At 39.3% G+C, this 12,638-nt stretch overlaps 1 protein-coding gene across 4 annotated transcripts in view; it reads right to left on the bottom strand.

Annotated features, from left to right (window-relative positions):
- Positions 1–34: 34 nt before the first annotated feature.
- Positions 35–12,638, bottom strand: part of CRACD (capping protein inhibiting regulator of actin dynamics) — a 139,066-nt gene continuing 126,462 nt past the window's right edge. For all 4 annotated transcript variants that reach the window (XM_075026308.1, XM_075026317.1, XM_075026293.1 and 1 more), the window contains 4 exons: positions 8,799–12,012; positions 7,128–7,318; positions 5,887–6,052; positions 35–3,110 (listed from right to left, as the gene is read on the bottom strand). In XM_075026308.1, coding sequence (XP_074882409.1) covers positions 2,950–3,110; positions 5,887–6,052; positions 7,128–7,318; positions 8,799–12,012 — 3,732 coding nt within the window. In that variant the 3' untranslated portion in view covers positions 35–2,949. The remainder of the gene's footprint in view (positions 3,111–5,886; positions 6,053–7,127; positions 7,319–8,798; positions 12,013–12,638) is intronic.

Here is a 12,638-nt window from a genome sequence, read left to right as displayed (position 1 = left end):
TAAAAGAACTATAGTAGAAACTATTATCTCTCTCTGATGAGCCATCTACTTTGAATTCTAACATCTTGAATTAAAAAGTAAAGTAGAAGTTGCACTGGCTATGTTGCTTCATCACATCTGGTTCCTCTGCTTTATCGTTAGCAGAAACACATAGGCAAGACACTTGTAGCACTGTAAAATGCAAACCTGAACTACACGATTAGCAAAAGGAGACACAGAACACACATCATTGATTAGATAACTTTGACTGGGTTATAGTTTAATAAGAATTAAAATGACATTAGTATAATAAACAATTGCACTTTAAAACATTTGAAAAATTAAAAAAGTACACAACAAATACCCCACAATTATACATCTTATAGTTTTTATACATTACTGTATGAACATAGAGGTTAATCATATATAACCCTTGTCAGAAGAAATGGTATTTTGTGTGTATAAGTTACAAAAAATTGAGACAATATACTACATAGTGGTTTGTTCGGTTCTTAAAACATGTTTGCTGTTTTAAACTCAGTAGTACTGTTTTGGTTTTATTTTTACAGATTTCCAACACTTTATCAGAAATGGTTGCAACAAAGCTAAAGCAAAGTAACACTTCACTTCATTGGTATTTAGTGCAAATTTTTGTTAATTTAACATGAAATGTCACTGTTGAACATGTACGCTTTAGAAATGTTTCCATCAAGTACTGTACATAATACAGTTTCCATTATTACACTAGATACCTTTATGGTTGAAAAAAATCTCTGCTTTGAAGCTTTAGATTAACACCATCCTTAATGAAAGCTCTATTCTATGTGCTATAACTGTTTTGTATTGGAAAATTGCATCCTTACGTCATGCACAATAGCACCTAATTTTGCTATGCGTTTCAGAATACCAGCATCTTTAGTTCTTTAATCCTGATTTACTTCACCTTCTCCATATTTCTGCCTGGCTCCTTCTCCCAAGAAATAATCATAAAGATGGATTTCAGGCAGTTTACTTCTTGTAATTACAAATACATACTGCAGGCTTATAAACTCAGAAAAAGTGTAAATTTAATTTAAGATGCACTAATTCATGGTGCTAGCAGAGCAAAAATAATTATGGGCCCAATTCTTTCTTCAGAAAAGCTTGCAGAGATTTTCTTTGAAGGTGTGAAGTATTTTTTTTTCCCCCAAGCATTTGAGACCAGCATTGCCCCATCTCTGTATAAAACATTTTAAATACTTATATTAAGGGTAAAAAGTTACTTTAGAGATTCTGGTTTTAGATACGAAACTGAGCAAAACTGATAGCTTAAGCGACTCAAGAAAACCCATCTTGCTGCTGCTGCACATCTACTCAATCTAACACATCCATTGTTTTTGTGCTATTGTAACCATGAAACTGAACCGTTGTTTTCTGTTTGGTGGGAAATAGAGTATTCAATAATTACTTTTGCTGACAAGCCCTTTTTGACTCTTGGAATGGGAGGATACGGCAGGTTTCATTCTGTTTTCTGCATAATTAAAGTGCTACTTCTCATGCTGCATACAGCAGTTTGGCTAAAATACTGCCATGAAACATATGTGTTATCATTCTGTAATGCAATTTCTTCTCATGAAAATGTCTCCCTTTATGATTTTGTAGGCTTAAAGGTTACTTTGAGCCTTATGGTTTTAAGAAGGAGACGTTCAAATTTGTTAAAAGACTTCCTTGTAAAACAAACTCAGATGTGTTACAGATTTATTTACTAGGGTGACTTTTTAAAAAGTCACCCTAGGTATTTCTGTAGGATGTTGAGGATAGTAAGATTTTTATTACACTATGGACTTTATCCTTTTTTGTAAGAGGGAGGGGGCCAACATTTCTATTTTAGTTACAAGAAGCAATAAAGTGTTCAATTGCCACAGCAGATACCTGAGATGGGGTAAGTAAACTTCTTTCTGAAGTGTTCTGGGTGTATTGGTCAAGGTACAGGGAGTCATCTGAACTACCTGAAGTTGCACGTGGAGTAAAATCAGGAAGAACGCAGAGTTAAAACTCCCGAGACTCTCACTGACTTAATGTTCAGTTCTCAGTTAATTTCAGTTCTGCAAGTCTTACTCCTGTAGGAACTTACTGAGACAAATTCTACAGCTACATGAGCACAGGAATAGTTTCACTTATTTTAGTTCCAGTTGCTTGATTTAAAGTTGTAATCTGCAATCACTGTCTCTATGCATCTTAAATATGGCCAAGCACAAACAGTGATGCACTTAAACATTTGACTTCCTGGCTTCCTTCTGAAAACTTTCTGATTTTTGTTTAAATAATGGGGTTTTTGTTATGTAGGATGAATTGCATTCTTGCTAGGAGTGAGGGAATATAGACATAGTGTATTAATCCTATGATAAAAGAAATTACCTCAGCATTTGGATGGTACTGTCTTTCTACTTATCATTTGCAGGTAGAACGATATCTCCCAAAGTTCTTCATTAGGGAAGAAGCTTTCAAATAGCAGGTAGAACTGACAGTTCATACAGTTTAACACTTAAAAAAAATTCAGGAATAAGAGAAGGGAACATGCATCTTGCCTTAATTTTCAACAATGGAGTGTTGAAAAAAAATTCTGAGATCTCCACTTAAGTGTAGAGATCTAAAATTCCAGAACCGAATACCCACAGAATGTAAGGAGCTTCTGAACTGAAGTTCTGGCCCTTATTATGATACTCACTAAAATTTACATCCAGTATCTGAGCATTCTTAAATTTTTGAGAGAGTCTGGTTCTGAAATTTTTGCTGTGACCTCCTTTAGCTACTTGTCAAAGCAATGGAATATATGACTTCAGTAGACTTTACAGTGAGCTAGAGCAAAATGGTAATCAGTTCAGTTTTCAGTCCTTCAATACATGCATTTTCAGTTTTGTCATGTGTAAAAAGCTGAATAAATAAAAAGAAAGCAATTAATAGTCAGCAATAGAGATGTAATCTTACAGTTTACTTTATGATCTGTGGACAGTCACTCCAGGCTTTTGCTTTCCTCTTGGCTAATGCAAGCCAGGCTGGTTCTGTTGACACAGGGTTAGCATCAGGCGTAGAGAATCTCTTGGCCACCTCCTTTGCAAGTGGGGTCGACGGAACAGAATCTGAAATTTCCACTGGTTTTGATGGGGTGGGGAGGGGAAGAGAAAAAAACATTAGTTGAACCCTGTGCTTTGTTGCAGGATTCTAGAAATTTTGCTTCTTTTCTGTGAAGATGGTCTGATCTAATTCTTCATATTTATTCCAACCCTTTTAATTAAATCTTACTTTTTATTGTATTTGCAAAAGAAGTTAGGAGGAGCTGAGTTTCCTTTTTCAGAGGTGACGCCAACTAATGTAACTCACAAAATAGGGACAAAATTTTCAGTCTCTGTAAGATCCAAAGAAATCATTTCCAATTTGTCACTCTTCTTTACATAAGCTATTTTAATTACATCTGCAATGTAGCAAACAATGGGAAAACAAGCTGGTTTGGGTTTTTTCTCTTTGGTAATGCAGCCGCTGAACACGTGTAACCCAACTGTATTCAGTAAGATTTAGATTCCCTCTTCAGATTAGAGTTCTTAAATAAGCACAGAGAAGAAAGCAGTCCTATAGTTTTTCTGCCTCAGTTAACCACTCCCATGAGACTATCCTGAAGAAGAAATGAACCAGCTTTCTCCAATAGCTGTTTGTCACATTTTCTTTAATATGGTATATTTAAGGCAAACAGCTGTCTCAGCATGAAAATGTGTTGAATAAGCAAATGATTCCTAACAAGCAGCTTTACAGAGCAGAACTGTAGAAACGTCAGGTGGGAAGACTGTTTAATTCTGAGACAGTGAATGCCGTTGAAGGCATAGAAATGAGTCCTATCTGAAACCTATGGAGTAACTCTAAAAAATCTTAATTACAAAATAACTCCTCACTAATCCCCCTTTACATGTTTTATTTTTTATGAGCCAAAACCCCTTTTTTGTTAAATGTTCAGATACAGTCCAAATTACTTCCTAGTTGCATTTCATTTTCAAGTTTTGAATGTTTTAAAAAGCTTTAAAATTGCATTGATGGCAAAATTTGTTTGGTTTTCTTTTTAGTACATCTTTAATCATATATTTTTAGCTATAAGTAAATGAACAGTAGCAGCAGCTATTGCTGTAGACAGACACTTTGAAAAGCTAATTATTTTAAAGGTTATGGTAATTTTTGCTATTTTAAAGGTTATACCCGCTTATCAGTTCCTGTTGTACAAGACTCAAGTGCAAGTCTGAAGTACACCAACTTCTTCAAGTTTTGGGTGTTTCTTTAATGTCCTTAGCAAAGGACTTGGCAAACTTTTATTTTAAACATGTTCTAGGCTGGTCTTCTGCCTTAAATGCTCTCCTAATTGTGGGATACTCAAATCACTGTCATCATCCATAATAAACCAATACTTGTATACCATATATTTGTGCAATTGCTAATGACTACCTGGCTCCAAACGTAGCCAGTAATCACACAGAAGTCCAGTCACTCTTTCCTTTAGGGTGAACACAGTTCTATGCTTTCACTTTTGGTAATTCAAAATTGGTGATTCCTCCTGAATTTCCTCCTGAAATTTTCATTCTAGTGCAGACAGACCAAGGATACTTGGGTTTTGGCCCTTCTTTGATCTAGTTTGACATCATCTATCGTGCTAGAGATTGACTTCTGCTAGAATTAACTATGTACAGCATAACATGACACTACCGAATCTTTGCCGGTAGGGCTGCAGTAGAGCCCCGTTAACAGGTTGACAGGAATGCCCTAAAGCTGCTCCAGCTGCTTACCTCCAAAGCCAGTTTGGGCACTGGAAGCAGGCTAACAGGGAGCAGGAAAGTTTTGGGCAATCTATGCGAGATCTTAGAATGGTTTGGGTTGGAAGGGACCTTTAAAGATCATCTAGTCCAATCCAAGATTTTGCAAGTAAAACAAGTTCTCAGGGCTATCTGCATTGGCCTGCAGCTGCAGTGTGGACATACGGCTGCTGAACCAACTGAATATAGGCATGCCTACGGGTTGTTCGGCTTGGAACAATCTGTAATGTAGGAGTAGCACTGGTTTAGCCTTTACTATCAGATAAATTAATTACCTCATAGCTTTCAACAGTTGCATTCCATAGTTCTTGGCTTGGAGTGCTACTGAATAGATTCAGCCAATATGTGTATTTACTTTCCAAGAAGCCCATGCTATTTACTGTGCAACTTGTAAAAAGGTTTCTTCAACACCTATCTGTACTCTTCTCCAAAACCTTTTGCCTAGGACTAATGTTGGCTAGAGAAATATTAGGCAAGTCTCTATTTCAACCATCACCACCCCAAATAGTATGCCCTTTGGGGAAATACTTAAACCTGCCTGCTTTTTGAATATGGAATAGTTTCAGCTTAACTGAGGTGACAGATAAAGTAGTAGGTTCTGGTTCCAACCTTCCATACCAAATATGTGACTGGGAAGGAAAAGGCCTAAATTCAAAGTGACAGGCTACCTTCAACTGAATTGATTAGTTTTTACATTTTTGGAATTGCAATTGCAATTCACAGTAAGTCAAATCCCTCTAATGTGTATTAGTCATGTTCCAAAAATACTGTTGGATATAGCCTGAGGAGACAGCTTAATTTTTTAAGCTTGAACTGGGACAATTCTAAGGAAATGCAGTTGTGCAGCCTTAATAACCTGGGGAACCTGATGAAAACCTGTTGAAATTCTATACTTTCAGCATAATGGCCAGCAGGTGAGACCAGGACAAGTTGTGTTGTTCCATGCTGAAAGCAAATGCATTTGTAATTCTAGGGGTAATATATGAGGAAAAAACAAATTCATTCACTTTCTCAAAAACATGCAATACCATTTCTGAAGTGCATTATTCCTCGAGTAAATCTGAATTTCTCACTGTACCTGTCACAGAAGTTGGAAGTGTGTTCGACTTTTTTAGCTGCTCCCTTCTTTCTAGTCTTGACACTGCAGTCTCAATTTTCTTCTCGTCTTCTTGAGTTGTAGATTTCTGCAGTGTGCTTGTTTTGCTGCTGCTACTTTTATTTTCTGACTGATTACTTACAGCAGCCTAGAACAGAGATGGAAAACTGCTGAATGATAAACAGTCTGTCATGTAATGGCTACAAGTAAGAGATGTCACACTTGATGCTTTCATTCATCACCTGTCCTTTCCTTAACCTTCCTTTTTGGCAAAGGATCGAAACACGCTAATACTTCTAAAACTAACAGTTATTAGAGACTGTAAAAAAAGACCCACCAAGCTAAATTTGTCATGTTGTCATTTCAGTCAAAATACCGAACAGTTTGAGCCAGCCCTACCTGTTAAATACAGCACTGAAACACAGCGTGTGCATCTGTGGGCAACTTCACACCCACTGGTGTTTTCTTCCACCAATTATCTACGTCTCTATGCATGTGTCCATCAGAAATTTGGGTCTTGTAACAAACAGCAAAATATACTTAGTTACCCCCATAATCTCCCTTTTTACTGTCTGTGGTATCTATATACAGCATCACTGGTTTTGTAGCATCACGTTGTACTATAAGTAGAAGTGTTTTTCTTACTAACAGAAAACCATGGATAGTAAGTAGCTATTTAAAGAACAGGAAAGAAGTGATACTTGAATTCCGTGCCTGCTTTAGGCATTTGGATGTTCCACATGACAGTTCATTTCTTTCATTCATCTGCACTTTATCCAAATAATACGTTACAATAAAAATAAATTCAAACTTACTAATATTCACCTATATTCACTTATAAATGAGTATTCCAGCTGTTATTCCCCAAGCATTAAGGCTTAACATCAAGCTTTGAAAGAACCATGCTGCATACAATTCTTCTGTTCAATCAACTGTGCAGTGGGCATGCTTATGATCGCCATTAACTACCACCTGATATTAAGGCATCAGAGTTTACACTAAAATTGTCACATTATTGCACAGTATTTTCTCCTGGAGGTCTCAGTTTTGCAAAAAGGGAACTCCAAATTTTCAAACTACTTTTTACTCACTGTCATTTTAGCTTTTATGAAATCTTATAAACCAAACATAAAAAAAAAATCCCTTTCACATAATAAAACTAGCTAACAGTTATAATTATGGCATCAGTATTTCTAATGGGCAGGTTTCTAAAGATTATTTACATTTTCTTTAGCCAGCTTCTCTGCTTGCTTTGCCTCTCTGGCTTGTCTCCTCTCTTCCCTTGTAGCTTGCTGCTCACGAAACCCCTTTTGCTTTTGCAGTGCTAATGTAATCCAAAGTGGTTGTGAAGTTTCAACTTTCTCCATCAATTTAGAGCCATCTAAAGAGTGCCTGCTCTGGAGGACTGGCTTTTCTGAAAGAAAACATGAGAAGAATTGGTTAAGTAATGCACATCTCAAGCAAACCGGTACCATTTCTCTATCTTGTGAAAACTCTGGAGCTCAGCCCATTGAATGCCTTGTCATTCACAGACCTTTGTGGTCTGTATGTCAAATCCTGAAACAGTTTTTATGCCTCAAGAATAAGACCTAATTCAACACACTCATACAGCTGTCCAAATTTATCCTTTTTTTGTGAAAAAGCCTACCCCAGACACTTAGACTTCCAGCCTAATTTACTACAAGTTCTCACACTGCGTGAGATATTTAGGTGAAAGTGATACATACTCACTGATTGTTTATAACTCTAATGAAAGGGATCCAGCCACTATGTACTGCAGTTCCCTGGTTTTCCAGCTGTAATTAAGCAAAGAAAAGTGTCCGAATTTTGGCCAGAAGAAGGGGGCTGAAATGATGTACTCTGTAAATGCAGCCCCTCTTAAAAAAATTTTTTTTTTTCAAATCGTCACTTGAGTATTTGACTTCCTGTAGCATGCATGAAACTGGGGCTAGCACCCAGGATAGAGCCATGAGTGGTTGGGAGCAGCACTAGGGTGCAAAGGTGCTCCTGCAGAGCTCAGTGAGCATGGAAACGCTCAACTGGCCCGGGCCCTGCGCTCCCAGGCCAGCAGCTGTGCCTCTTAACTAGTTCCCATAAATCCTCATTGAAAAACGGGAGTTAAAGGAAAAGGTGTAAAAACTTGTAAAAATAAGCAGCAGTTCCACTGAGATACGGTTTTAGAAGTGTCTTGATGCTTGCAAAATTCAAGAATGGAAAAAATTGGGATTTCCCAATTAAATGCTGAATTCCTGCCTTGCTCTTTTAAGTGTGCTTGCACTCAAAGGGTGATTTTCACTCTTGTACAGAATACTATTTCAAGCCACAGGGGCTTTCAACCTTCCTCTGAAGAGCCACTATTGCTCCTGTAATTGTTTCTATTACTGAAGAATGCCTCTGAAATGCAGACTCCTGCCTCCAGCTATATCGGTTAGATAGATAGAGAATTTGCCACTGGTAGGCACTATAAGGGGACCTAGATCTTAGTACTTTTTAACTTACATAATATTCCCCTAAAAAATAGATACAATGTAATGTAAATTATAAAAATTACTTCCTTTGCTCCAGTGACACCATTACACATGGAACAGAGTCCATCATCTGACTAACTAGGTAATATCTCTGTCAAGGAAAAACCACACACACTTCAGCTACCTCCTTGAAATTAACTTCTGTAAGCAGGTCGCACTGGTCACACTGAGTTTGTGTGTATCTGAATTAAACTGTGGGGATGGGAAGTCCCATTCATTCAGACAACCCAAAGGAAAGTAGTGGTACTCCACAAATAATGTGCCAAGTAAAAATTATATCTTAAGACCAAGTTTCTTCCTCTGGACCTCCAGTATCTCATTTTGAAAATGCAGACAATAACTAAATGACCTTTGAAAAATACATACCTTTCTTTAGCGGCTCAGGCTTTTTGTCATTTTTTTCTCTCCATGGAATACTTATAGATGGGAAAAATGACTTCTTTTCTCTGATTTCTTCCTCTTCATTTTTGTACTCATTGGATGGTGTGGGGTGCACTGCATTTGCTCTGTCTTCTTTTCTCCAGCCACCGTCTGATTCAGCTTTAACCAACCTTTGCCCTAGTATATCAGCTAGGTTTGATCTGTTCATTTTAGAGAGAGGAGACGATGGTGGTGTCTGGCTGGTGGGCTTTGGAGCTAAAGCAGGTTTCTGTGGGACCAGTGACTTGCATGCTGGTTTCTCATGAGGGGGTAAAGTGCTCTGGCCAGTGGCTGGTAGGACCACTGGTGTGCCTGCTGGTTGCGAAATCTCCACCACAGTAATTGAAGAGTCTTTTGAGTCTTTCACATTACCAAGGACGTTCACTCTCCCTATGCCAGAGGATTTACTCTCTTGCGGAGCAAAAACAGCGGATTCTTTCTCACCTTCTGTTGTAACTAGTGGGTCAGGCAAACCATCAAAACTGTCTCCTGCACTGTATCTTTTCTTTTTCCTTTGCTCAGCCTGTTGATCATAATGGAAACGTAAAGAGTAGTTTGTCCTTCGTAACTTTATCCCAAAAGGAGAAACATTTTCTTCTCCGTTTGGTGCTGGTTTATCTGCTTTTTTTGTGCTGTTATTCTGCTGATTTTCCTGAGCACCAGGAAGTTCTGCCTGGGGTAATTCTTTACCTGGAGAATGAGGAAAACTTGGAACAAGGAAAGATGGAAGATCTTTTGCAAATTTACAGCCTTCTGTGTTGTCTGTCATTTCACTATGGGTTTCCATTTTCTCCTTAGCCTTTTCAGCTAAGTTATCCTTAAAAGTGGAAGCCACATCCTCCTTTGAGTCAGCACATGAGCCAGTGATTCTTCCCACTGGTTCATTGCCTTTTGCCACACTTATATTCTCAGCGTCTGAATTGGTTTTTGAAGCTTCTGAAAATTTCTGCCATGCTGGTGTTATTGAGAACTTCGCATTGGCAGAGAGAGTCTTCCTCAAGTTGCCATGTGGAGCACCCCGTCCTCGGGGTGTCCAGTCGTCACTGTGTCTGCAGACACTTACTCGATCTCTCTCATATTTGCTGTTTTCTGCATTCTTCAGGATTCTGGAGCGGATAGAGGCCCACTCAGCTAGTACAGCCTGGTTGTTCGATGTCTCTTGTGTGTATTTCATTTTACTGCTGCCGGGCTTGGGATCCTGGGTTTTTTTCTGGGCTTTCTCTGGTGAAGGAATGTCCACATTTTTTCTCTCTTCTGTTAAGCCAAGTAATGATTTACAAGCCGTGTCCTTTATCTGGTTCAAGTTAACTGCTGTGCCACACAGCTGTGCTCCAGTAACCAAAATAGCTGTATGGGGTACACACACAGATGATGGGAGTGTATGGGAGCCCTTGCTGGCAGTGTGCATCCTGCAGTCTTTGATGGATGGAGAAGAGAGTCCTGCTCCTTTGACGGGCATGACTGGACTCAGATTTACTTTCTGAAATATGATCTGTTTATCTCCAGAAGACACTTGAAATGTGAAGGGTCTGGATGCAGTTTGTCTTTCATCTACCTCTTGCCACCGAAGCTCTTCCCCTATTCGCTTTTGCTCCTGCGCCTCAACTTCTCTCTTCAGTTTCTGGGCTAGGACTTCTTCTGCTGTTTTATTCCCTTTTTCTGGCTGTTTGAGTTTTTGGGATCTTGATCCTTCTTGGAGCTTCTCTACCAGATGCCTATCAGCCCCTCCAGAACACAACTGATCCTTATCCTGTTGCTGTTCCAAGGATTTTTCTTGTTGGTTTTGCTGAAGATTTTGTCCTTCTGTGTCTACCCTCTGCTCTTCCAGCTTGTTCCATTCTTGTTCATTTTGTTCCTTTTGCTGCTTCAGTTCATCTTGTTGCACACTTTCTGTACTTTCCAAGTGCATTTGTTTTGTAAGCTTGTGTTTTCTCTGCTCTTCCCGTTTCTTTTTCTTATCCATTACATGCTGGGGTTGTTCCTTCTCTGTCTTTTCTCCTTTCTCCTTCAAATGCTGCCTTTGTTCCTCCTGTTTTTTCTGTTGTTTGAGGCTCTCAGCTTCTTTCTCCTGCTTCAGTTTTATTTCAGCTTCTTGAAGCTCTTTCTCTTCTAGCTCTTGTCTCTGTTTTTCTTCCTTATTTTTTCCCTTGAGTTCTTTTTGTCCCTCCAGCCAACTTCTTTCTTCTTCCTCTTGACACTGTTTTTCAATCACATGTTGTCTTAATTCTTCCAGCTCTAGCCGCTTCTGCTCCTCCAGCTCTCGTCTCTGTTTCTCCTCAAGCTCCTTGCGCCTCTGCTCTTCCCATTCCTGATGCCTCTGCTCCTCCAACTCCTGACATCTCTGCTCTTCCCATTCCTGGTGTTTCTGCTCCTCCAGCTCTCGTCTCTGTTGCTCCTTCCGTTCCTGGTGCTTTTGTTCCTCCAGCTCTTGTCTCTGTTGCTCCTTCCATTCCTGGTGCTTCTGTTCCTCCAGCTCTTGTCTCTGTTGCTCCTTCCATTCCTGGTGCTTCTGTTCCTCCAGCTCTTGTCTCTGTTGCTCCTTCCATTCCTGGTGCTTCTGTTCCTCCAGCTCTTGTCTCTGTTGCTCCTTCCATTCCTGGTGCTTCTGTTCCTCCAGCTCTTGTCTCTGTTGCTCCTCTTTTTCCTGGCACTTCTGCTCCTCCAGCTCTTGTCCCTGTGGCTCCTCCAACTCCTTCTGTGTCTGCTTCTCCAGTTCCTGCCAACTCTGCTCTTCCAGCTCTTGCCTCTTTTCAGCCTCCAGCAGTCTTCTCTCCTCTTTATGGCATGTTTGCTCTTCTGTTTTCAAAGATGTCTCTCCTTCAAGGAGATACTGCCTCCTCTCTTCTTCACGACACCTTCTCTCCTGCTCCTTCTGCACCTGCTCAAGTTCTTGGCACCTTTGTTCTTCCATTTCTCTTTGTTCTTCCATTTCTCTTTGTTCTTCCATTTCTACAATCTGCCTTATTCTTTCAGCCTCAAAGATCCCCCAGTGATCTTCAATTCTTTTCTCCTCTGCCAGCTGAAGCTGCTTCTGCTCATCTCTGTTCTGGATTAGCTTGTCTGCTATGATGTGTCCATTATAACCTGGGTATCTGTCGCCATACAGCTGAGTTTCTAGGTCCTCTGGCTCAAATTCTGTTATCGTTAAACTTTGTGATCCCTAAAATTGGGAGACAAGTTTGGAGTTACTGAATATTGCCTAATGGCTTGTTATTCTTTACAGTGAACGTCCAATCAGTTGCAAATGAAAAACAACTTTTTTTTTCTTTTTTTTTTTAAACAATGATTTAGATCCAGAGCCAACACACCCATGCCAATTTATGGATCACATCATCATAGATCCCATGCCTCTCACCTATTTGGGTGATAGCCTTTAAAAGAAAGAAAACATCCCAACAGTGATATCAGTATAACGCTAAATATTGAATCACCATTTGGTGTACACGAGCTAATCTAGATTGAGATCTGCCATTTCAAATTTACAGAAACTCAAGGAATAGAGCACAAGTTTCACATGCCTGTTCTACTACTTGGAACTCCATCCTTTAATCCTGAAATAATTAGCACCTACTTAAGGGCATTGTTTTGCCAGTTCTTTCATGGTAAATCTAGCTGTTACTTGCAGAGACAGAAGCTGTTGCCTGCAGAAAAGAGCTCTGCAATGCTAGCTGGGAAAGAACACTGCTCAGGGAAACACAATTTGGTTACTTTTCACAAATTCTGAGCCAGTGTATCTACCTCATTAGCTGTGCTGAGACTCCCGTTCTATTGCAGGAACTGTGGGAC

This window comes from Buteo buteo, chromosome 1 (assembly GCF_964188355.1).
Source record: "Buteo buteo chromosome 1, bButBut1.hap1.1, whole genome shotgun sequence".
Lineage (NCBI taxonomy): Eukaryota > Metazoa > Chordata > Aves > Accipitriformes > Accipitridae > Buteo > Buteo buteo.
The sequence above is the reverse complement of the archived record's forward strand: the minus strand, read 5'-3'. Positions and strand labels throughout refer to the sequence as shown.